Source organism: Oncorhynchus mykiss, chromosome 12, assembly GCF_013265735.2.
Source record: "Oncorhynchus mykiss isolate Arlee chromosome 12, USDA_OmykA_1.1, whole genome shotgun sequence".
In the NCBI taxonomy this organism is placed as follows: Eukaryota; Metazoa; Chordata; class Actinopteri; order Salmoniformes; family Salmonidae; genus Oncorhynchus; species Oncorhynchus mykiss.
This window is the reverse complement of record NC_048576.1, coordinates 93,978,347-94,005,132: the sequence shown is the minus strand read 5'-3', so window position 1 is coordinate 94,005,132 and position 26,786 is coordinate 93,978,347. Positions and strand designations below refer to the sequence as shown.

Sequence of the window (26,786 nt, the reverse complement as noted above, 5' to 3'; positions counted from 1 at the left end):
ACCGGCACAGGATTCATAAATTCACAAATAGCGATTAAATATTCACTTACGTTTTGAAAATCTTCCTCTGATATGTCATCCAAAGGGTGCCAGCTATAACATGTAGTGTTGTTTTGTGAGATAAAATCCTTCTTTATATCCCAAAAAGTCTGTTTAGTTGGCACCATTGATTTGAGTAAATCCACTCGTTCAACATGCCAAGATAGGAATCCGAAAACCTATCCCTAAACTTTGTTTCAACAAGTCAAAATAAATTTCTACTTAATCCTTAGATACTCTAAAATGTAATGAAACTATAATATTTCTACCACAAAGAAGTATGTTGAATAGGAAACCCATTTTAGCAGGTGCGTCTTGTTTTCGTGGCTTGCGCAAACACGGATTCTCAAGACCGTGTCTCTGTACTAAAACTGTTATTTCTTCTTCATTATTCAAGTTACAAGCCTGAAACATTGAACATAGACTACTGACACCAAGTGGAGGCCATAGGAATTGCATCCTGGGAGGTGGAATTGAGTATGCCCTTATACTGGCCATTGGAAGAGCATGGTCTCTCAAAAATAACAAATTCTGGTTGGTTTTTCTTTGGATTTTCTCCTACCATATCTATTGTGTTATATACTCTCCTACATTATTTTAACATTTCTACAAACTTCAAATTGTTCACTTTCCATTGGTAACAATTAAATGCACATCCTGGCTTCAAGATCTGAGTAACAGACAGTTTACTTTGGGCACGTCATTCAGACAGGAAGTGGAGAAAGAAAGGAGCCTTATGAAGGTTAAAGCAGTCAATGTTTAGTATTTGGTTCCAAACTTGTTGGTTGCATTTGCAGTTTGTTGTGGTTGTGTTTTGGGTTGTGTTTTGCCCAATAGTAATGGAATTGTGGATGATGACTGGATTAATCTTCTGTCTAAGTGAGTAGATAACATGTTTCTGAACACTAATGAATTAATCCTGGTGATGCCATGATTAAGAAAAATTATGAGTGACAAAGTTACAAAGACTACAACAAAACAGCTAACCTCTCACCATTACCAATAACAGAGGGGGTATGATCTTTGTTCCTCTGTAACTTTCTCATTAATCATCATTCATTGATTCATTCATGATTATGCATAGTCATGGTACCATCCACATGAATGTAGAAGTGTTCAGAAACATCTTCTATTCTTACAATAAAAGTGACTACACAATGACACAGGACATTATTCACTATTCAATTTCTATTGGGAAAAACATAATCGAAAACACAACCCCCCACAAGCTTGATGAAATCACTGCAGGCAAAGAATATGGGACCACATATGAAAACATAATACATTCACACTGTCTGTTTTTCTGAGAGGCAACACAATAGAGTTTTTAGAACTCTCGTGTGTCTGTGTGAACTGAGATGAGCCTCTGAGATTTAACATTGACAATTGATTGACGATGGCTTGGTGATAAGACAACATACCATTCCATTATTAGTGTCTGTGTGCCTGTCTGTCGGTGGCAGCGAGACCCAATCACCAGTTTATTTATCCCAAATGGAATGTGAACACTGGACGTAATCATATGAGGGAATGACCTAGTGTCCTAGGTTACAATAGTTGTTCTGTATAAACAAGTAGTAAATGATCTAGAGACATATATTATAGCGCCATGTAAATCTTGATGTCTGTTGTATGAGAGCACAATGTACCTTTGTATAATTTCTATATCTGTTCTTCATCACTCAGGAAGAGTAGTAACCTAACCTTGTTAATTTGGGCTTTAACTCTACACCATTGGGTGACCGTTAACCCTCCATTACTGCAGTAATTAATAATAAAGTTGGATGTTTTGTAGAAATATAGAAGTCTCTCCTTTGATTAGAATAATTACCCATTTAAAACTGTAAGCTTCACTGTCCAAACACATATGGTGTGGACTATGTGTGCCTGGTAAACAGTTATCGCTTGTTGACCAAATGAAGGAATACTGACCTCAGAGACTCCAGTTTACAGTGGGGATTCTCCAGTCCAACAGAGAGCAGCTTCACTCCTGAATCCTTCAGGTCATTGTTACTCAGATCCAGCTCTCTCAGGTGTGAGGGGTTTGACTTCAGAGCTGAGACCAGAGAAGCACAGCCTTCCTCTGTGACTCCACAGAATGACAGCCTGTAAAGAGTAAAATCATTTAAAAATCACACTTTGGTGTTGAAGATAGTAGCAATATTTTTTTTCAACATATTCATATATATCAGTGTCCTGAAACCTGGCAATCTATTCATAAATTTATGTATCATTATTAGAAATAACAAATTATCAAAGTATTGCTTGAAGAGAGAAAAATAGAAATAACAAAATATTGTAGTAGACTGGCCAGACCAGTTTAAAAAGCAGTATCAGTCAAAATACAGACAGTTAGGTATCAGATTGTCACATTCTGACCTTTATTTCCTTTGTTTTGTCTTTATTTAGTATGGTCAGGGCGTGAGTTGGGGTGGGCAGTCTATGTTTTGGGTTTCTATGTTTGGGTTTCTGTTTCGGCCTAGTATGGTTCTCAATCAGAGGCAGGTGTCGTTAGTTGTCTCTGATTGAGAATCATACTTAGGTAGCCTGGGTTTCACTGTTGGTTTGTGGTTGTTTGTTTCCGTGTCTGTGTTTTTCACCACACGGTACTGTTTCGGTTTTGTTATTTCACATATTTGTTTATTGTTTTTGTATCTTATAGTGTTCAGTGCTTTTGTTATTAAAATCGTCAGGAACACATACGACGCCGCATCTTGGTCCAATCCCGAAATCTGCCGTTACAGGAACACCCACCCACAGAGTACCAAGCGGCGTGGTAACGGGCAGCAGCAGCAGCAGCAGCGGCTAGCATCACAAGACTCCTGGACATGGGAGGAGATTCTAGACGGCAAGGGACCCTGGGCACAGCCAGGGGACTATATCGCCACCCCAAAGCTGAGCTGGAGGCAGCGAAGGCAGAGAGGCGCTGGTATGAGGAGGCAGCACGGCGGCGTGGATGGAAGCCCGAGAGTCTGCCCCAAAAATGTATTGGGAGGGGAGCACACAGGGAGTGTGGCTAAGTCAGGAAGGAGACCTGTGCCAACTTCCTGTGCTTACCGGAGAGCGAGAGGGACCGGGCAGGCAACGTGTTATGCTGTGGAGCGCACGGTGTTCCCGGTGTGGGTGCATAGCCCGGTGTGGTACATTCCAACTCCTCGTATCGGCCGGGCTAGAGTGGGCATCGAGCCAGGTGCCATGAAGCCGGCTCTACACATCTGGTCTCCAGTGCGTCCCCTTGGGCCGGCGTACCTGGCACCAGCCTTACGCATGGTGTCCCCGGTTCGCCAGCACAGCCCAGTGCGGGCTATTCCACCTCGCCACACTGGTCGGGCTACCATTCAACCAGGTAATGTTGGGCAGGCTCGGTGCTCAAGAGCTCCAGTGCGTCTGCACGGTTCGGTCTATCCAGTACCACTTCCACGCACCAGCCCTCCGGTGGCAGCCCCCCGCACCAGGCTGTCTCTCCGTCTTCTGCCTACAGAGTTTCCCGCCTGTCCAGTGCTGCCAGAGCCTTCCTCCTCTCCAGTGCTGCCAGAGTCTCCCGTCTGTCCAGAGCTGCTAGAGTCTCCCGTCTGTCCAGAGCTGCTAGAGTCTCCCGTCTGTCCTGAGCCGTCAGTCAGCCAGGAGCTGCCAGAGCCGTCAGTCAGCCAGGAGCTGTCAGAGCCGTCAGCCAGCCAGGAGCGGCCAGAGCCGCCAGCCAGCCAGGAGCTGCCAGAGTCGCCAGCCAGCCAGGAGCTGCCAGAGCCGCCAGCCAGCCAGGAGCTGCCAGAGCCGCCAGCCAGCCAGGAGCTGCCGGAGTCTCCCGCCTGTCCGGCGCTGCCGGAATCCCCCGTCCATTCGGGACCCATGTCTAGGGTTCCCAGTCCAAGGTCTGTGGCGAGGGTCGCCGCTTTAAAGAGGCCACGGAGGCGGGCGAAGAGGCGCACTAGAACTTTGGTGAAGTGGGGTCCACGTCCCGCGCCAGAACCGCCACCGCGGACAGACGCCCACCAAGAACCTCCCCTATAGGTTAGTTGTCTCTGATTGAGAATCATACTTAGGTAGCCTGGGTTTCACTGTTGGTTTGTGGGTGTTTGTTTCCGTGTCTGTGTTTTTGACCACATGGTACTGTTTCGGTTTTGTTATTTCACATATTTGTTTATTGTTTTTGTATTTCATAGTGTTCAGTGCTTTTGTTATTAAAATCGTCATGAACACTTACCACGCCGCATCTTGGTCCGATCCTTACTCCTCTTCAGACGAAGAGGAGGAAATCTGCCGTTACACAGATTTAGATTGTATTGAGTATATAGTCCACACCATATCTATTTTGACATTGAAGCTAACATTTTAAATATGGCTCTATACTCCAGCATTTTGGATTTGAGATCAAACGTTTAATATGTGTTGAGTATAATGTAATTCGAGGGGATTTTCATACATATCTCTTTCACCGTTTAGAAATGAAAGCACTTTATGTATCTAGTCCCCCCATTTGGAGAAGTGTTACGGTTTTCTTCGGGTGAAAGAGAGTCGGACCAAAATGCAGCGTGGTAATTTTGATACATGTTCAATTAATGAATAAACACGATAATACAAAAACAAGAAACGGAACGTGAAAATCTATACAGCCTATCTTGTGACAACAAACACAGAGACAGGAACAATCACCCACGAAACACTCAAAGCATATGGCTGCCTAAATATGGTTCCCAATCAGAGACAACGATAATCACCTGCCTCTATGTCACGCCCTGGTCTTTATATTTTGTGTTTTCTTTATTATTTTGGTCCGGCCAGGGTGTGACATGGGTTTATTTATGTGGGGTGTTTTGTCTTGGGGTTTTAGTAGGTATTGGGATTGTGGCTTAGTGGGGTTCTCTAGCAAAGTCTATGGCTGTCTGAATTGGTTCTCAATCAGAGGCAGGTGATTATCGTTGTCTCTTATTGGGAACCATATTTAGGCAGCCATATTCTTTGAGTGTTTCGTGGGTGATTGTTCCTGTCTCTGTGTTAGTTGTCACCAGATAGGCTGTATAGGTTTTCACATTCCGTTTGTTGTTTTTGTATTGTTTGTTTTTCATCATTATTAAACATGTATGAAAATTACCACGCTGCATTTTGGTCCGACTCTCCTTCGTTGGAAGAAAACCGTAACACTCTGATTGAGAACCAATTCAGACAGCCATAGACTTTGCTAGAGAACCCCACTAAGCCACAATCCCAATACCTACTAAAACCCCAAGACAAAACACACCACACAAATAAACCCATGTCACACCCTGGCCTGACCAAAAGAATAAAGAAAACACAAAATATAAAGACCAGGGCGTGACAGAACCCCCCCCCCCCCCCCTAAGGTGCGGACTCCCGGACGCACATCAAAAACAATAGGGAGGGTCCGGGTGGGCGTCTGTCCATGGTGGCGGCTCCGGCGCGGGACGTGGACCCCACTCTATCAATGTCTTAGTCCCTCCTCCTCGCGTCCTAGGATAGTCCACCCTCGCCGCCGACCATGGCCTAGTAGTCCTCACCCAGAATCCCACTGGACTGAGGGGCAGCTCGGGACTGAGGCAGCTCGGGACTGAGGGGTAGCTCGGGACTGAGGGGTAGCTCGGGACTGAGGGGTAGCTCGGGACTGAGGGGTAGCTCGGGACTGAGGGGTAGCTCGGGACTGAGGGGAAGCTCAGCACTGAGGAGAAGCTCAGCACTGAGGGGAAGCCGAGCACTGAGAGGAAGCCCAGCACTGAGAGGAAGCTCAGCACTGAGAGGAAGCTCAGGCAGGTAGTTGGATCCGGCAGATCCTGGCTGGCTGGTGGTTCTGGCAGATCCTGGCTGACTGGCGGATCTGGAAGAGTCTGGTTGACTGGCAGATCTGGAAGAGTCTGGTTGACTGGCAGATCTGGAAGAGTCTGGTTGACTGGCAGATCTGGAAGACTCTGGTTGACTGGCAGATCTGGAAGAGTCTGGCTGACTGGCAGATCTGGAAGAGTCTGGCTGACTGGCAGATCTGGAAGAGTCTGGCTGACTGGCAGATCTGGAAGAGTCTGGCTGACTGGCAGATCTGGAAGAGTCTGGCTGACTGGCGGATCCTGGCAGACTGACGGATCTGGCTGCTCCATGCTGACTGGCGGCTCTGGCTGCTCCACGCTGACTGGCGGCTCTGGCTGCTCCATGTAGACTGACAGCTCTGACGGCTTCTTACAGACTGGCAGCTCTTTGCAGACTGGCAGCGCTTTGCAGACTGGCAGCTCCTTACAGACTGGCAGCTCTGGCTGCTCCATGCAGACTGGCAGCTCTGGCTGCTCCATGCAGACTGACAGCTCTGGCTGCTCCATGCAGACTGGCAGCTCCATGCAGACTGACAGCTCTGGCTGCTCCATGCAGACTGGCAGCTCTGGCTGCTCCATGCAGACTGGCAGCTCTGGCTGCTCCATGCAGAATGGCAGCTCTGACGGCTTCTTACAGACTGGCAGCTCTTTGCAGACTGGCAGCTCTTTGCAGACTGGCAGCTCCTTACAGACTGGCAGCTCTGGCTGCTCCATGCAGACTGGCGGCTCTGGCTGCTCCATGCAGACTGACAGCTCTGGCTGCTCCATGCAGACTGGCAGCTCCATGCAGACTGACAGCTCTGGCTGCTCCATGCAGACTGGCAGCTCTGGCTGCTCCATGCAGACTGGCAGCTCTGGCTGCTCCATGCAGAATGGCAGCTCTGGCTGCTCCATGCAGACTGGCAGCTCCATGCAGACTGGCAGCTCTGGCTGCGCTGAACAGGCAGGAGACTCCGGCAGCGCTGGAGAGGAGGAAGGCTCTGACTGCGCTGAACAGGCGGGAGACGACTCCGGCAGCGCTGGACAGGCGAGGCGCACTGTAGGCCTGATGCGTGGTGCTGGCACTGGTGGTACTGGGCCGAGAACACGCAGGGGAGCTGCCACCGGAGGGCTGGTGTGTGGAGGTGGCACAGGATGGACCAGACCGTGAAGGCGTACTGGAGATCTTGAGAGCAGGGCTGGCACAGGACGTGTAGGGCTAGGGAGGTGCACAGGAGGCTGGCACAATCTTCACCAGCCAACTAACACGCACCTCAGGACGAGTATGGAGCGCTGACCCAGGTGCCATCAAATCCCCAACACGCTCAGTCGGGCGAATTCCGTACCTAAAGCACCAACACAGCAACTCCCTCATAACTCTCTCCTCCAATTTCCCCATTAACTCCTTCACAGTCTCTGCTTCGCTCACCTCCAACACAGGCTCCGGTTCTGGTCTCCTCCTTGGCTCCTCACAATAAACAGGGGGAGTTGGCTCAGGTCTGAACCCTGACTCTGCCACACTCTCCCTGACCCCCCCCCCCAATACATTTTTGGGGCTGACTCTCGGGCTTCCTTCCGCGCCGCCGTGCTTGTCTCTCCAACTGCATTCTCCTATAGCCCTCTTCGCACTGCTCCAGCGAATCCCAGGCGGGCTCCGGCACTCTCTCTGGGTCGACCGCCCACCTGTCTATTTCCTCCCAAGTCGTATAATCCAACCTTTGTTGCTCCTGCTGCCGCTGCCTGTCACCACACCGCTTGGGCCTGTTGTGGTGGGTGATTCTGTTACGGTTTTCTTCGGGTGAAAGAGAGTCGGACCAAAATGCAGCGTGGTAATTTTGATACATGTTTAATTAATGAATAAACACGGTAATACAAAAACAAGAAACGGAACGTGAAAACCTATACAGCCTATCTGGTGACAACAAACACAGAGACAGGAACAATCACCCACGAAACACTCAAAGAATATGGCTGCCTAAATATGGTTCCCAATCAGAGACAACAATAATCACCTGCCACTAATTGAGAACCAATTCAGACAGCCATAGACTTACCTAGAAAACCCCACTAAGCCACAATCCCAATACGTACGAAAATCCCAAGACAAAACACCCCACATAAAAAAAAACATGCCACACCCTGGCCTGACCAAATAAATGAAGATAAACACAAAATACTTCGACCAGGGCGTGACAAGAAGTTATAGGTATTCTGACAAATTCATTAATAGTGTATTAAAACTTCTTAAGTCTAGGCGTCCCACTATTTGGAAAACTTCCGGTGAAACTGGAGGGCGCGCAATTCAAATATATAATCATAAAAATTTGGGATATTAAACATTTAGGTAGATACAAGTGTCTTATATCGGTTGAAAGCTTAAATTCTTGTTCATCTAACTGCACTGTCTGATATACAGTAGCTATTACAGCAAAAGCATGCCATGTGATTGTTTGAGGATGGAGCCCAACATCAAAATATTTTTCCACCGACACAGGATTCATAAATTCACAAATAGCGATTAAATATTCACTTACGTTGAGAAAATCTTCTTCTGATTTGTCATCCAAAGGGTCCCAGCTATAACATGTCGTGTTTTGTGAGATAAAATCCTTCTTTATGTCCCAAAAAGTCTGTTTAGTTGGCGCCATTGATTTGAGTGAATCCACTCGTTCAACATGCCAAGATAGGAATCCGAAAATCTATCCCTAAACTTTGTTTCAACAAGTCAAAATACATTTCTATTTAATCCTTAGATACTCTAAAATGTAATGAAACTATAATATTTCTAACGGAAGGAAACCCATTTTAGCAGGTGCGTCTTGTTTTCGTGGCTTGCGCAAACACGGATTCTCAAGACCGTGTCTCTGTACTAAAACTGTTATTTCTTCTTCATTATTCAAGTTACAAGCCTGAAACATTGAACATAGACTACTGACACCAAGTGGAGGCCATAGGAATTGCATCCTGGGAGGTGGAATTGAGTATGCCCTTATACTGGTCATTGGAAGAGCATGGTCTCTCAAAAATAACAAATTCTGGTTGGTTTTTCTTTGGATTTTCTCCTACCATATCTATTGTGTTATACTCTCCTACATTATTTTAACATTTCTACAAACTTCAAAGTGTTTTCTTTCCAATGGTAACCATTAAATGCACATCCTGGCTTCAAGATCTGAGTAACAGACAGTTTACTTTGGGCACGTCATTCAGACAGGAAGTGGAGAAAAAAAGGAGCCTTATGAAGGTTAAAGCAGTCAATGTTTAGTATTTGGTTCCAAACTTGTTGGTTGCATTTGCAGTTTGTTGTGGTTGTGTTTTGGGTTGTGTTTTGCCCAATAGTATCTGAATGGTGGATGATGACTGGATTAATCTTCTGTCTAAGTGAGTAGATAACATGTTTCTGAACACTAATGAATTAATCCTGGTGATGCCATGATTAAGAAAAATTATGAGTGACAAAGTTACAAAGACTACAACAAAACAGCTAACCTCTCACCATTACCAATAACAGAGGGGGTATGATCTTTGTTCCTCTGTAACTTTCTCATTAATCATCATTCATTGATTCATTCATGATTATGCATAGTCATGGTACCATCCACATGAATGTAGAAGTGTTCAGAAACATCTTCTATTCTTAAAATAAAAGTGACTACACAATGACACAGGACATTATTCACTATTCAATTTCTATTGGGAAAAACATAATCGAAAACACAACCCCCCAAAAAACAGCAAATGCATTCAACAAGTTTGTAGAGTCACAAGCTTGATGAAATCACTGCAGGCAAAGAATATGGGACCACATATGAAAACGTAATACATTCACACTGTCTGTTTTTCTGAGAGGCAACACAATAGAGTTTTTAGAACTCTCGTGTGTCTGTGTGAACTGAGATGAGCCTCTGAGATTTAACATTGACAATTGATTGACGATGGCTTGGTGATAAGCAACATACCATTCCATTATTAGTGTCTGTGTGCCTGTCTGTCGGTGGCAGCGAGACCCAATCACCAGTTTATTTATCCCAAATGGAATGTGAACACTGGACGTAATCATATGAGGGAATGACCTAGTGTCCTAGGTTACAATAGTTGTTCTGTATAAACAAGTAGTAAATGATCTAGAGACATATATTATAGCGCCATGTAAATCTTGATGTCTGTTGTATGAGAGCACAATGTACCTTTGTATAATTTCTATATCTGTTCTTCATCACTCAGGAAGAGTAGTAACCTAACATTGTTCATTTGGGCTTTAACTCTACACCATTGGGTGACCGTTAACCCTCCATTACTGCAGTAATTAATAATAAAGTTGGATGTTTTTGTAGAAATATAGAAGTCTCTCCTTTGATTAGAATAATTACCCATTTAAAACTGTAAGCTTCACTGTGCAAACAAATTTGGTGTGGACTATGTGTGCCTGGTAAACGCATGTGGATCTGGTGACCAGTTATCGCTTGTTGACCAAATGCAGGAATACTGACCTCAGAGACTCCAGTTTACAGTGGGGATTCTCCAGTCCAACAGAGAGCAGCTTCACTCCTGAATCCTTCAGGTCATTGTTACTCAGATACAGCTCTCTCAAGTGTGAGGGGTTTGACTTCAGAGCTGAGACCAGAGAAGCACAGCCTTCTTCTGTGACTCCACAGCCTGACAGCCTGACAGAGAGATTGTCACAAACACACTGTTAATTTAACACCAATAGTGTAGAAGGATAATTACAGATGCATTTGGTTTATTCTACCAAACAAAATATAGATTAATGTTCCGTCTCTTAGAAATGGATGGTCCTTATGTGAACATCAATGCATTGATTCAATAGCTTTTTCAATAAAATATAATAAACTGTATTATATACACATTAGATACATATTTTTTGTCTAAACTGAATATTTCTTAAATGTCATGTTTGTACTCACAGAGCAACTCTGGAGGCTTTGATCACTGGCAGCAGCCTCAGAAGACCTTCCTCTGATCTGGAGTATTTCTTCAGGTCAAACACTTCCACCTCCTTCTCTGAAGTCAGCAACACAAAGACCAGAGCTGACCACTGTGCATGTGACAGTTTGCCTCTAGAGTGACTTCCTGATCTCAGGTATCTTTGGATCTCCTCCACTAGAGAATGGTCATTCAGTTCATTCAGACAGTGGAACAAATTGATGCACCTCTCTGGAGAGGGATTCTCCCTGATCTTGTCCTTGATGTACTTGACTGTTTCTTCATAGCTCTGTGAGATGCCTCTTGTCGTTGACAGTAGACCTCGTAAGTGCTTCTGATTAGACTCCATTGAGAGGCCCAGAAGGAAACGGAGGAAAAGGTCCAGGTTTCCCGTCTCACTTTGTAAGGCTTTATCCACAACACTCTTGTAGAAAGTAACTTCAGGCTTGTCTCTTAACAGCGCAGTTAAGTTACTGGAAGTTGATTGCGGTTTGGCCATTAGATTCTCATTGTTGTTGATGAATGAGAGGAACACATATAGAGCAGCCAGAAACTCCTGAATGCTCAGATGCACGAAGCAGTACACCTTGTCCTGGTACAGCCCACATTCCTCTTTAAAGAGCTGTGTGCACAAACCTGAATACACTGAGGCTTCATTGACATCAATGCCAGCCTCTTTCAGGTCTTCTTCATAGAAAATCAGATTGCCTTTCACGAGCTGTTGAAAAGCTAGTTTTCCCAGTGAAAGAATGCTCTCTTTATTCCAGTGTGGACCTGTCTTTTCTTTCCCAAGATACTTTTCATTCTTCTTTATGGTATGAAACACCACAAGGTGTGTGTACATCTCAGTCAGAGTCTTGGGTATCTCTTCTCTCTTATGTTTCAGCGTGTGTTCAAGGACTATTGCAGAAATCCAACAGAAGACTGGAATGTGGCACATGATGTGGAGGCTCCTTGATGTCTTTATGTGTGAGATGATTCTGCTGGCCAGGTCCTCATCATCACTGAATCGCTTTCTGAAGTATTCTTCCTTCTGTTGTTCATTGAACCCTCGTACCTCTGTCACCTGGTCAACACACCCTGAAGGGATCTTATTGGCTGCTGCAGGTCGGGTAGTTATCCAGAGGAGAGCAGAGGGAAGCAGATTTCCCTTGATGAGATTTGTCAGCAGAACATCCACTGAGGTTGACTCTGTGACGTCACAACAGAACTTGTTCTTCTGGAAGTCTAGGGGCAGGCGGCACTCATCCAGACCATCAAAGATGAACAGAACTTTGTACTTGTTGTGTTCGGAGATTCTTGATTCTTTGGTTTCCATTGAGAAACGATTGAGAAGTTCATTCAAAGTGTGTTTTTCCTCTTTCATCAAATTCAGCTCCCGAAAGGGGAATGAAAATACAAATTGGACATCCTGATTTGCTTTTCCTTCAGCCCAGTCCAGAATGAACTTCTGCACAGAGACTGTTTTTCCAATGCCAGCGACTCCCTTTGTCAGCACAGTTCTGATCAGTTTGTCTTGTCCACTTAAGGGTTTGAAGATGTCGTTACATTTGATTGCAGTCTCTGGTCTTGCTTGTTTCCTGGTTGTTGTCTCAATCTGTCTTAGCTCATGTTCGTTATTGACCTCTCCTTTTCCACCCTCTGTCATGTAGGGCTCTGTGTAGATCTTATTGAGAAGTGTTGGGTTTCCTTGTTGAGCGATCCCCTCAAATACACATTGAAACTTCTTCTTTAGATGAGATTTGAGTTCATGTTGGCAAATCACAGCAAGCTCGTCTGAATCTAGAAATAACACAGAGGATATTCACATTTCATCTGTTCATATTACGTCATAGTACAGTATTGTAAGACTGTTTTAAAGTTGTACTATATAATTATTTATTCTCTTAACTGACTGTATAAATGTGTAAATGTTTTCATAATGCCTTACACACTGTAGTGATTTATATTATTATTGGTATTATTGATGCTCTCTCTCTCTCTCTCTCTCTCTCTCTTTGTTGACATGGGAAACATAATCAACAAAAGTTCAATAAAAATAAACAGTAAACATTACACTCACAAAGGTTTTTTTAAGATATTAAGATATGTCAGATGTCCTATTATGTCTATATACAGTGTTGTAATTATGTGCTAAATCTCTCTCCTCTTCTCTCCTCTGTCTCTCCTCTTCTCTGTCTAAATCAATCAACACAACACATCCCTGCTGCTACTTGACGACGTCACTAGGTGTTGTGTTAAGGCTGCTATAATATCATTGAGTTACACAGCTACTTTAGCTGTACCTTAGCTACAGTGTTTAAATATTTGTTACAATTAAGCATTCAACATGAGGCAGACAGCTCTTACTTTTCTCCAGTGTGTCAGCAAGCTCCTTCTGGTTCATTTTCCTCAGGATGTGCAGTGTGATCTTCAGAGCCCCCTCTCTGGCACTGCTCTCCTGCTTCTCATCCTTAGCATCCACAACTTCCTCATCCTGCTTCTGACTCTCAAAGCCTTCTGGGAGTTCTGGATTAAGAATCCTCTTGAACTTCATCAGCTCATTCTTCACAAATGTCACAATATTATTTTCAAGCAACTGAAATAAATAAAGTAAATAAGTTAAGAGAAGAAATGCTTTCTCATGAACATATTAATGAATGATTGACAGATCAACTTTAGTTGAGGTAAACCAAAACAAATGTACATAACAGGTCCACATACACTGAATATGGAGGCCAGGTCTGTTTGCTGACTCTGGGAAGACTGACCACTGACACACACACACACACACACACATACACACACACACACACACACAGGGAGAGAATGTTGTGTTAACTTTCGTTTAAAAAATATATATATTATTAAATAAATATAATATTTTATTTATTTACTTTTTTTTTTTTTTTTAACTTTTTTTTCCTCCTCATGCCTTTTGCACACAATGTATATAGACTCTCTTTTTTTTCTACTGTGTTATTGACTTGTTAATTGTTTACTCCATGTGTAACTCTGTGTTGTCTGTTCACACTGCTATGCTTTATCTTGGCCAGGTCGCAGTTGCAAATGAGAACTTGTTCTCAACTAGCCTACCTGGTTAAATAAAGGTGAAATAAAATAAAAAATAAAAAACATTCAATCTACTTGAGGTGAAGTCGCTCAACATTTACAATACATTCAGTTATCTAACAGACTCCCGTCCAGAGCGACCCACAGAAGCAACCAGGGTCATCGCCCTGCCTAAAGGCATTTCGACAAATCTCCCACAAGGCCAAAAAGGGGACCCAAACCAGCGACATATCAGCCACCGGCCCAAGCTCCCAACCGTCCGGCCACCAGCCCTCCAAGATTACCCCACAGTTCCTCGAGAGCACTCCGAGACCATCCGAGACCACCCCAACAAGCCACCGTCCACCTAGCCACCGTCCTCCGAGCCACCGTCCACCAAACCCCCATCCCCCAAGCCACCGTCCACCAAGCCACCGTCCACCAAGCCACCGTCCACCAAGCCCCCATCTCCCAAGCCACGGACCCCCAAGTCATTGTCACTCAAGCCACCTTTCAACAAGCCCCCGTAACCCAATTCCCTGTCCCCCGATGCCACTGTCCCACCAACCAACAAATTTAACAAAGAAAAAAAAGAGAAAGAAAAACAGGAAACAACAAAAAACAAAGTATAATAAGGACAACAACAATCACAACAGCAAGGCCAACTGAATACGTCTAAGTGCATGTGTGGCATTATTTAGATGTGTGGATGTGTGTCCGTGTATGTGAACATGTGTGCTTTTGAATGTGAGTGTGTGTATATGCATGTGTACACACGTACAAACACCTGTGCGACATCAGCCTCAGGCAAACAGGCATTAGATGTAACAATGTTGCCCCTCAGTGTCATTCAAACGTTTGTTTAATATTGTTTTAGGACTATGAAAATGGAAAAAATGATTAACATGTGGATCATTAAAACAACCAAAAGAAATGGGAAAATGGGAAAGGAGAAATTACAGTGTTGTTTAATTCACTGACCATCATGACCCATGAGTTCTTCTTACCTTTGTTCAGTGGAAACGTATCCCTCTCTAAACATTATAGGAGGATCCATAGACTCATCACTCTTCATAGACACACAGCTGGGTACAGGGGAGGCTGGTCTCTCCTGCTTGATTGAGCTTCAACACAACAGAGTCAATCATTCTGTCTCTCATCTACTCTGACCTCAGATTGTGAAACAGAAGAAGACTTAAATTCTAAAATGCTATATTGCCATTTTCAGCAATGTTGGTGAATTCAATTTTTTTTAAAGAAATTATGAAAATACATTTATTTGTTCAAAATCTATCACTTAATGGTTTCATTTCAGAGGAACAAATAATCCAGTTGTTTTATATATCTTCCTCACTCTTAGAGAAAAAAGTACTACTGCTAGGTTTTACACAGTCAAATGTAACAAATACCTAAACATGTTTATGAAGAACTGTACAAATGATACATTTGTGACATAAATATTTAAATGTTTAAACATAATAATTTAATACAGTAATATGTGATCTATATGTAAAACATTTTCATTCAACATTTTAGTCATTTAGCAGATGTTTTTATCCAGAGCCCGAATACCAGAAAGGCTAAATGAATCGTTAGAACCTTCGTAGCATTGTTAAATCTCTGAGCTTGAAATAGAGTGACCCACTTCTACGTATTTGACTAGTTTGTGATTCACTGACACCATCCCATTTCAGAGGGGAATAAAGCAGCCCAAGAGTTAACAAACACAGAACAGGGAGAGTTTGAGAGGGAGGTTATGGAACCCCCTAGACTCTCAGGCTTCGGTTGTGTGTGTGTGTGTGTGTGTGGGGGGGGGGGGGGGGGGGGGGGGGGGGGGGGAGTGTACAGCGTGGGGTTGTGAGATGCTGATAACAGTCACCGGCAGGGGATTCGTAACAGAGCTGTTTCCCCAAACCAATCGCTATTAACGTTGCACTTGAAAATGCTTGTAATCTAACACCTGCCTCACCTGCTTGGGGGTAAAAACTTTTGAGAAGCCTTTTTGTCCTAGACTTGGCACTCCGGTACCGCTTGCCATGCAGTAGTAGAGAGAACAGTCTATGACTGGGGTGGCTGGGGTCTTTGACAATTTTTAGGGCCTTCCTCTGACGCCTGGTGTAGAGGTCCGGGATGGCAGGCAGCTTTGCCCCAGTGATGTACTGGGCCGTACGCACTACCCTCTGAAGTGCCTTGCGATTGGAGGCCGAGCAATTGCCGTACCAGGCAGTGATGCAACCGGTCAGGATGCTCTCGATGTTGCAGCTGTAGAACCTTTTGAGGATCTCAGGACCCATGCCAAATCTTTTTAGTTTCCTGAGGGGGATTAGGCTTTGTCGTGCCTCTTGTTGTTGGTATGGACTCCAAGGAATTTGAAGCTCTCAACCTGCTCCAATAAAGCCCTGTCGATGAGAAAGGGGACTTGCTCGGTGCTCCTTTTCCTGTAGTCCACAATCATCTCCTTAGTCTTGGTTACATTGAGGGATAGGTTGTTATGAGGAAATGAGGAGAGTTAGAAACCACACACGAGTCAGAGTTATACTTAAACTTCATATTTTAATAGTATGTGAGCTTTACTATAGCCCTTTGACTATCAGATCAAGTCAGTGTCTGTAATGAATTCTGAGTGTCTAGCCAGTCTAGCCAGACACCTAGGTACTTATAGATGTTCACATATTCTAGGTCGGAACCATCCAGAGTGGTGATGCTAGTCGGGCGTGCGGGTGCAGGCAGCGAACGGTTGAAAAGCATGCATTTGGTTTTACTAGCGTTTAAGAGAAGTTGGAGGCCACAGAAGAAGTGTTGTAGGGCATTGAAGCTCGTTTGGAGGTTAGATAGCACAATCTCCAAGGAAGGGCCAGAAGTATAGAGAATGGTGTCGTCTGCATAGAGGTGGATCAGGGAATCGCCCGCAGCAAGAGCAACATCATTGATATATACAGAGAAAAGAGTCGGCCCGAGAATTGAACCCTGTGGCACCCCCATAGAGACTGCCAGAGGACCGTACAACATGCCCTCCGATTTGACACACTGAACTCTGTCTGCAAAGTAGTTGGTGAACCAGGCAAGGCAGTCATTAGAAAAACCGAGGCTACTGAGTCTGCCGATAAGAATATGGTGATTGACAGAGTCGAAAGCCTTGGCCAGGTCGATGAAGACGGCATCATAGTACTGTCTTATATCGATGACGGTTATGATATTGTTTAGTACCTTGAGCGTGGCTGAGGTGCACCCGTGACCGGCTCGGAAACCAGATTGCACAGCGGAGAAGGTACGGTGGGATTCGAGATGGTCAGTGATCTGTTTGTTGACTTGGTCTTTCGAATACCTTAGATAGGCAGGGCAGGATGGATATAGGTCTGTCACAGTTTGGGTCCAGGGTGTCTCCCCCTTTGAAGAGGGGGATGACTGCGGCAGCTTTCCAATCCTTGGGGATCTCAGACGATATGAAAGAGAGGTTGAACAGGCTGGTAATAGGGGTTGTGACAATGGCGGCGGATAGTTTCAGAAATAAAGGGTCCAGATTGTCAAGCCCAGCTGATTTGTACGGGTCCAGGTTTTGCAAATCTTTCAAAATATCTGTTATCTGGATTTGGGTAAAGGAGAAGCTGGAGAGGCTTGGGCGAGTAGCTGCGGAGGGGCGGAGCTGCTGGCCGATGTTGGAGTAGCCAGGAGGAAGGCATGGCCAGCCGTTGAGAAATGATTGTTGAAGTTTTCGATAATCATGTATTTATCGGTGGTGAGCGTGTTACCTAGCCTCAGTGCAGTGGGCAGCTGGGAGGAGGTGCTATCATTCTCCATGGACTTTACAGTGTCCCAGAACTTTTTGGAGTTAGAGCTACAGGATGCAAATTTCTGCTTGAAGAAGCTGGCCTTTGCTTTCCTGACTGACTGCGTGTATTGGTTCCTAACTTCCCTGAACAGTTGCATTTCGCGGGGACTATTCGATGCTATTGCAGTCCACCACAGGATGTTTTTGTGCTGGTCGAGGGCAGTCAGGTCTGGAGTGAACCAAGGACTATATCTGTTCTTAGTTCTGCATTTTTTGAACGGAGCATGCTTATCTAAAATGGTGATGAAGTTACTTTTAAAGAATGACCAGGCATCCTCAACTGACGGGATGAGGTCAATATCCTTCCAGGATACCCGGGCCAGGTCGATTAGAAAGGCCTGCTCGCAGAAGTGTTTTAGGGAGCGTTTGACCATGATGAGGTGTGGTCGTTTGACTGCGGACCCGTAGCGGATACAGGCAATGAGGCAGTGATCACTGAGATCCTGGTTTAAGACAGCAGAGGTATATTTGAAGGGCCAGTTGGTCAGGATAACGTCTATGAGGGTGCCCTTGTTTACAGATTTAGGGTTGTACCTGGTGGGTTCCTTGATGATTTGTGTGAGATTGAGGTCTAGCTTAGATTGTAGGACTGCCGGAGTGTTAAGCATATCCCAGTTTAGGTCACCTAACAGAACAAACTCTGAAGCTAGATGGGGGGCGATCAATTCACAAATGGTGTCCAGGGCACAGCTGGGAGCTGAGAGGGGTCGGTAGAAGGCGGCAACAGTGAGAGACTTATTTCTGGAGAGAGACATTTTTAAAATTAGTAGTTCGAACTGTTTGGGTATGGACCTGGAAAGTATGACATTACTTTGCAGGCTATCTCTGCAGTAGACTGCAACTCCTCCCCCTTTGGCAGTTCTATCTTGACGGAAAATGTTATAGTTGGGTATGGAAATCTCAGAATTTTTGGTGGCCTTCCTAAACCAGGTTTCAGACACAGCAAGGACATCAGGATTAGCAGAGTGTGCTAAAGCAGTGGGTAAAACAAACTTAGGGAGGAGGCTTCTGATGTTGACATGCATGAAACCAAGGCTTTTTTGAACACAGAAGTCAACAAACGAGGGTGCCTGGGGACATGCAGGGCCTGGGTTTACCTCCACATCACCTGCGGAACAGAGGAGGAGTAGTATGAGGGTGCGGCTAAAGGCTATCAAAGCTGGTCGCCTAGAGCGTTGGGGACAAAGAATAAAAGGAGCAGATTTTTGGGCATGGTAGAATATATTCAGGGCATAATGCGCAGACAGGGGTATGGTGGGGTGCGGGTACAGCGGAGGTAAGCCCAGGCACTGGGTGATGATAAGAGAGGTTGTATCTCTGGACATGCTGGTTGTAATGGGTGAGGTCACCGCATGTGTGGGAGGTGGGACAAAGGAGGTATCAGAGGTATGAAGAGTGGAATACAATACAAGGCATATTGACATTTGAGAGAGACGTACAGCGAGGCATACAGTAATCGCAGGTGTTGATTGGGAGAGCTAGCTAAAACAACAGGTGAGACAACAACAGCTAATCAGCTAGCACAACAACAGCAGGTAAAATGGCGTTGACTAGGCAGAGAGGGTCGGATTAACTACACACAGAGCCTGAGTTCGCGGCTGGGGCCGACAGATAAAAACATAAACAAACAGAATGGAATACCGTGATTAATGGACAGTCCAGCAGGCATCAGCTATGTAGCCAAGTGATCACAGTGTCCAGCCGGTATCAGCTATGTAGCCAAGTGATCACAGTGTCCAGGGGGCAGCAGTAGATGGGACAGGGAAGCCTCCACTACGCTAGCGACACAGCGTTTAAAGTTAGTAGCCCGGGGGTGGTAGGGGGGGTTGGCAGGGAGATGTGCCTGCTAGCAGGGAGATGTGCCTGGTTCACGGCTAACTGGTGCTAGCTTCGTGGCAGTGGCGTTAGCCAAGGTCCAGAGTTTACAGCAAGGATCCGGTGGAGTATTGGGTTCTAGCCGTGTATCAGTATGGTTCGGGTGAACAGCTGAGTAGGCCGAGAAGTGGGCCTCAGGGATAGCTTCGGTACTGGGTGCAAGCTAGCTGTGAAGATCAGAAGTAGTGGTACAGGGATTACGGCAGGAATCCGGCGTTGTTGTGGAGAGACAGTTCGATACTGGTAGACTGGCGAGTATTATCCAGGCTAAAAAAACTGGCTGGCTGTGCAGAAGGTAAAAGCCGCTAGCAGTGGCTAACAATTACTAAATAGCTTGTAGCTAGTTAGCTGGTTAGCTTCTGGAGGTTCTTGAATGTGTTCTAAAATTAAAAATAATAGCGATTCCGTATCACATTGGGTGAGGCAGGTTACCGGAAGGTATAATCTAATTAAAAATCGAAAAGAGATTGAAAATAAATATGGGTCCAGTGAGTGGTTGGGCTGGCTGGGGACACGGCGATTCAGACAGTTAGCAGGCCTGTGCTAACAAGCTAACAGTTAGTAGGCCGGGGCTAAACAAGCTAGCAGTTAGCAGACCGAGGCTAAACAAAATAGCAGTTAGTAGACCGGGGCAGGCTAGCAGTTAGCAGGCCGAATTAGCAAGCAAGCAGATAGCAAGGGCTAGAAAGTTAGCCTTTGGGGGACGTCGCGATGGGGTTAAGTCTGTTTATGCCTCTTCATGTTCTTGACGTCGATAGACCGGTCGTGGAATTAGTAGGGTTCCAAATAGCTCTAGGTAGCTAAGCAGGCCTAGCTGGTTAGCATAATGGGCATGATGAGTTCCATTTTTTTTGTTGCCCCCAACCCCATCAAAGGTGCCCATTCCAATCTAGCTGGAACCCGGTGTGGTTGTCTGTGACCGATGAGTTGGGTAAATGCAGATAGGCAATCCCATGCTTCAGCCTATGTATTTATAGCCACTATGCTGCATCAGTTGGGCTACAGGTGATAATGCTTCTTGCTAATAGCATACCTGGTCATATGGACCATGCATAGGCTATATGCATGTGTTTCAACTTTCCCTGAAGTCGGCCCCTCTCCTTGTTCGGGCAGCGGTCGATGTCACCGGCCTTCTAGCCACCGCCGATCCACTTTTCATTTTCCATTTGTTTTGTCTTTGTCTTACACACCTGGTTTCAATTCTTCAATTACTTGTTCATTATTTAACCCTCTGTTCCCCCATGTCTGTTTGTGAGCAATTGTTTGTATGTAGTACGGTTCGTTATTGTGGGCTCTCTTTATTGTATCGCATTTGTATATTTTGAGTAAAGTACGTTTACTCACTCATTTCTGCTGACTCCTCTACACCAGCTACACATAGACCGCATTATAGCATGGTCCAATATGTTGAAATAATTTAACCAATATTTTAATGGGCTCATTTCTGGAGGTGGAAATTATATTTTAGATGGTGTCAGCATAATTATATTTTCATACATTTTGAGAAAGTCCTTTAAAAATTACAGGAAACTGAGATTTTGAGTCATACGACATAAAAATTATCTGCGGAAGGGGACCCTATTGTTCGTGAAAAGCCCAGAAGGCCGAGATACTGGAACCGGAGCACCTGGCAGTGAAGATCATCCCATGCTCAAAAGTCACTTAGGTCACTTGCTTTGCCTGTTCTAACATTGCATTGTACAGTAACTGAATGCATCTATGCCTGTCTGACTGCTTTATATAGCAAGCCATGGCCACATGAATCACTGTCTGTAGGAACAAACCATTTTCATGAACAGGGTGTTGTACCTAATAAAATCTACAGTATTGCAATTGAACAACCATATATCAAATATGGAGCAAACCCTGTAGACAGGTGAAACCAGGGGAAAGCGTACTGTAGCTAACAATACTTTCCCAACCTAGAACCCTAGGAAATCTGAAACTAGTTTGAAACAGGTACTAGTGCCTTCAAAAAGTATTCATACCCCTTGACGTATTCCACATTTTGTTGTGTTACAGCCTGAATTCAAATGAATAAAACTGATATTTACACACAATACTCCATAATGACAAAGTAAAAAGCATGTTTTTAGAAATGTTTGCTAATTTATTGAAAATGAAATACCGAAGTACTGTATCTTATTTACATAAATATTTACACCCCTGAGTCAATAACTTGTAGAAGCACCTTTGGCAGTGATTACAGTTGTGAGTCTTTCTGGATAAGTCTCTAAGAGCTTTCCACACCTGCATTGTGCAACATTTGCCCATTATTATTTTTTAAATTCTTCAAACTCTGTCAAATTTGTTGTTGATCATTGCTAGACTACCGTTTTCAGGTCTTGCCAAGCAAGACTTTCAAGCAGATTTACAGTACCAAACGTTTGGACACGCCTCAAGGGGTTTTTCTTGATTTTTACTCATTTCTATATTGTAGAATAATAGTGAAGACATCATAACTATGAAATAAAATGTTATATATATTTTTTAAACATTTATTTAACTAAGCAAGTTAGTTAAGAACACATTCTTATTTACAGTGACAGCCTACGGGGGAACAGTGGGTTAAACATTGTTCCCCGGTTAGCATTGTTCAGGGGCAGAACGACAGATTTTTACCTTGTCAGCTTGGGGATTCGATCCAGCAACCTTTCGGTTACTGGCCCAACGCCCTAACCACTTGGCTACTTGCAGCCCCATATGGAATCATGTAGTAACCACAAAAGTGTTAAACAAATCAAAATATATATTCTATTTGAGATTCTTCAAAATAACCAATCTGCCTTGATGACAGCTTTGCACATTCTTGGCAATCTCTCAACCAGCTTCACGAGGTAGTCACCTGGAATGCATTTCAATTAACAGGTGTGCCTTGTTAAAAGTTCATTTGTTGAAGTTCTTTCCTTCTTAATGCGTTTGGGCCAATCAATATTGCTGTGACAAGGTAGGGGTGGTACACAGAAGACAGACCTTCCTGGTTAAAGACCACATCCATATTATGGCAAAAAAAGCTAAAATAAGCAAACAGAAATGACCATCATTACTTTAAGACATGAAGGTCAGTCAATACTTTGACAAATCCGGTGAACCACAAAATGAAACAAGGATAGCGAGGGAAAAGGATCTTGCTGCACTCATACCATCCCTGACCATATAGCAAAAAGCAAACTGAACAATAAACTTAGATGTCTCAACATTGTAGCGAACTTCGTCGTTGTTCCCCAAGGTCACCTCCGCCCACTCTGAGCGTAATTAGACAATATCCCTGGTGCCACACCGTACGTTGACGTGGACAGTTCTGTTCGGGGAAACAGGCAGTTCCAGAACACGGAGATGTGCAGAGCCACACAATAAACTGAACACTGTCTTTACATTGGGTTACATTAGTAATATAATATATTGTTTTATTATTATGTAAAACAAACCTTCTTCATTTTTCAAAACAATATTTTGAGATCTGGGCCCATATCCACAAAGCGTCTCAGTGTAGAAAATGGGTTGTATACTGTAAGCACGGAGAATAAAGAAATGTTACACTTCTGGGTATAAATTAAAAAGCTATGCATGAAGTCTCTACTCCCACCTAGTTGGCTGATATTTAAGACACCACATGAGCTGTTCTAACCAGTTAAGAGTTAACAGCAGGTGTCTTGATTATACTATAGAAAAATGCAGCAAGTCAGTGGTTCCCACGCCAAATGTAATTGCTTTGGAGTAGTTAAAAAAATGTTTTATATTTATATATGATCAATCCATATATAATATAGAGCTTCATACAACAGTATCTCTTGCGCTTTTAAAAATGATGTATGTATAATAAGTATTGGTGACTCAATAGCCTAATTGAATGACTTTTAAAACACTATTTATGTTTTGCTCAGTCTGGCAGTAAGTCAGAACTATCAGAAGATCTCTCTTGTGGCTGCAGTTGAGGACAACTGCATGTAAATTGTTCTTCTAATCTACATCATAATAAAGATAGATCTGCATAGCATTTGTCTTCATGTTGTCAGGTTTTCGCTCAGCGGCGACCTGTGGCCATTGGAGGGCTGCTGGGTTCACATCCTCTAAACATTCACCTTTTGTTGGGTCCTTGAGCAAGGCCCTTAACCCCACAACATACTCTCCATCCAGGAGAGCTGCCGTGCAGCTTGAACCTGTGGTCGTCTCAACTGTTTGTGTGAGGTCTGCTGTTTGTGGGGTTGAGAACGGAGCAGAATACGCATTGTTGTTGTTTGCTGGAACTAATGGACAAAGTTGTATTGTATTGTATTGAATTGTATTGTACTGTATTGTATTGTACTGTACTGTATTGTATTGTATTGTATTGTATTGTATTGTATTGTACTGTACTGTATTGTTAAGAAGTCAGTCAGAGTTGACATGGGCCATCATTCAAACAGAGAGATACATCCCTGGCCACCAGTGCATATTTCCAAACTATGTTTGCATAGAAGGACAATACATTCTAAAATAACTATGCTGGTATTCTTTTGTCCATTATTTAATTGTTTATTCAATTATATTCTAGGTAAAAATGTTACTCTTTAATAGTAGTAGCCATAATTCATAAATGGTACCATGGAGGGTTCTATACGGAACCATTTTTGTTCAGTAAAGAAGAACCTCTAGAGTTCTGATCAAAGAACCCTATAAAATGATTCTATATAGAACTTTTAGTGATTCTGGATATTAAGCAAGATAGAACCCTTTTTGGTTTAAACAGGAGTGAAGAGTGTGTTGATGTAACTGTAATATTATAAACATTCCGCTTGTAACAACATTCAGAATTGGTAAATAAAAAGGTTATGCATGAACACATGTTAGGCAATAATTAAGAGTAGGCAAAGTGATCGTGTTAAGTAAAAATGATATAAAATGTTTTACATTGCAATGAGTACAGTCAGGGCCTTTACTAGTCCTGAATCAGTGGACCGATATAGTCGTCTTTAGTGTTGGCCAAAAGCATTTCTGATGCATAGCATTTTGGCAATAAACTCTTCATAAATTCTTAAACAACATTGTCATCTCACCTCTTAGCTTTGGAATCATGTTCCCCAGAGAGTCTCATTTTAGAGGCTTGGACCCCCTCCTCTCTCTCCCCAGAGAGACTCATTTCCAAGCACTGATGCCTAAACACAGATCCAGCATGTTGGTTGTGGTTAACACAGTGACAATTAATTATTGAATGTCAATTGTTCTCTTTTATTCACTATCGCTGAGAAATAAAACACTTACTAACAGAAACATCCAAACAGTCAGGTGAATTAATGCATTCACATGAACATGCAGTTATGACTGATATTTTTCATCTCTTCTCCATGCAGTGGAGCTATGAATAATAATAATAATAATAATAATAATTATGATCATTATAATAATAATAATAATGTCTCACTTTGTATTTTAATAATTTTACTCATTCTAGTGTTTTGCTTTGTTCAACAGATATGCTATTATTTGAATTCATAATAGCAATGCTAAGAAAAGTAAGTTCAGTGGTTTCATACCAAATTACACAGAAAGCCGGAGCTCATTGTAATTTTGAAAACAATTTATAACTATGATACAATGATACACACATTTTTTTTTACAAATAGTAAAATAGCCATGATACATGAATCGTATAATACGATATATGAACAATGTGTTTTGGAATTTGAATGGCCAACGCCCAGTTAGCACCATTTTGTACGATTGAACTGTCACGTACATGTCCCAGGTGAAATGGACTGTTAGATCTGAGTGTTTTACTGTCATTCTCTACACTAAAAAAACACCATACCTTTAATGTCCCTACACATTTTACAATAATCCCTGGGAAGAGTCTTACCTTGTAGCCTGATTCACAACCAGAACATGTCAAGTCATTGAGATATTTTCCGTTCTGCTGAGAGAGCACCTTCCTGATGACAAATATCTCTGTATCTATGTTCTAGGTACAGTTGATCTTTGGATGCAATAATATCTGGTCAAAGTCTAGTGACTCAACACCATAGAATAGCATAGACATTACAGTAGTTTAACCTTTGGCCAGTAAAGGCCATGGCATACTATAAAATGTTGAATCATTATGATGGATCCAGTTTCAACACATCTCTAATGTCGTATGTATGGTGTGCGCCAAGTTCATATATCTCAATATTTTTGTAAAGAAATTGCACATGCATATATTTATATATCTGTGTGTGTGTTTTTTTATCCCAGCCCCCATCCCGGCAGGAGGCCTTTTGGTAGGCTGCCATTTAAAATCAGAATGTGTTCTTAACTGATTTGCCTAGTTAAATAAAGGTTAAATATAATAAAAGAAAGACCTTAATCTGCATATCACTAACAAACCCCTATTATATATCATAACCTAGCCTACATAATATATATGTAATATGTATATATTTGTATACATAATATAAAATCTCTTACTTACTTTCTGTATGGCTCAACTATCCATTATTTCCAATTTTCATCCCAGATCCCAGAATTTCCATATGCACATAAAGCTTTCTCAAATGATGTACACAGATTTGTTATTGAATATTTCTCCTTTGCCAATATAATCCATCCACCTGACAGGTGTGGCACATCAAGAAGTTGATTAAACAGCATGATCATTACACAGATACACCTTGTGCTGGGGTCAATAGAAGGGCACTCAAAAATGAGCAGTTTTGTCACACAACACAATGCCACAGATGTCTCAAGTTTTGAGGGAGCGTGCCATTGGCATGCTGACTGCAGGAATGTCCACCAGAGCTGTTGCCAGAGAACTGAATGTTAATTTCCCCTCCAATGTTGAATGCCACCTCCAAAGTTGTTTTAAAGAATTTGGCAGTACGTCCAACTGGCCTCACAACCGCAGACCACATGTAACCATGCCAGCCCAGGACCTCCACATCCGGCTTCTTCACCTACAGGGATCGTCTGAGACCAGCCACCCGGAAAGCTGATGAAACGGGAGGAGTATTTTTTTCTGTAATAAATCCCTTTTATGGGGTAAAACTTATTATGATTGGCAGGGCCTGGCTCCCCAGTGGATGGGCCTATGCCCTCCCAGGCCGACCAATGGCTGCGCCCCTGCACAGTCCTTTTGAAGTCCATTGACTAGGGCCTAATGAAGTTATTTCAATTGGCTGATTTCCTTATAACCGTAGCTCAGTAAAACCATTGACATTGTTGCATGTTGCATTTATATATATTTTTTCTGTTTAATTACGCAAGATATATATTTTTTTGTAGTTGCATGGGCTGCGTCTCAGTCCACCACATCCTCTGATATTGCC

General features: G+C 43.4%; 1 protein-coding gene and 1 long non-coding RNA gene across 2 annotated transcripts; both read right to left on the bottom strand.

Moving 5' to 3' along the window:
• Window positions 1–9,791: 9,791 nt before the first annotated feature.
• LOC110516968 (NLR family CARD domain-containing protein 3-like) lies at window positions 9,792–13,524 on the bottom strand. The gene is made up of 4 exons (XM_036939244.1): window positions 13,476–13,524; window positions 13,122–13,350; window positions 10,754–12,554; window positions 9,792–10,492 (listed from the first exon to the last, which is right to left on the bottom strand). Exons 2-4 carry the CDS (start codon window positions 13,306–13,308, stop codon window positions 10,285–10,287), a joined length of 2,196 nt encoding a protein of 731 aa, XP_036795139.1. The 5' UTR covers window positions 13,309–13,350; window positions 13,476–13,524; the 3' UTR covers window positions 9,792–10,284.
• An 828-nt stretch (window positions 13,525–14,352) lies between these two features.
• Window positions 14,353–25,455, bottom strand: LOC118937788. Its single transcript, XR_005035215.1, has 3 exons — window positions 25,343–25,455; window positions 24,543–24,641; window positions 14,353–14,926 (listed from the first exon to the last, which is right to left on the bottom strand). It is a non-coding gene; the product is annotated as an uncharacterized LOC118937788 (long non-coding RNA).
• Window positions 25,456–26,786: the final 1,331 nt, after the last annotated feature.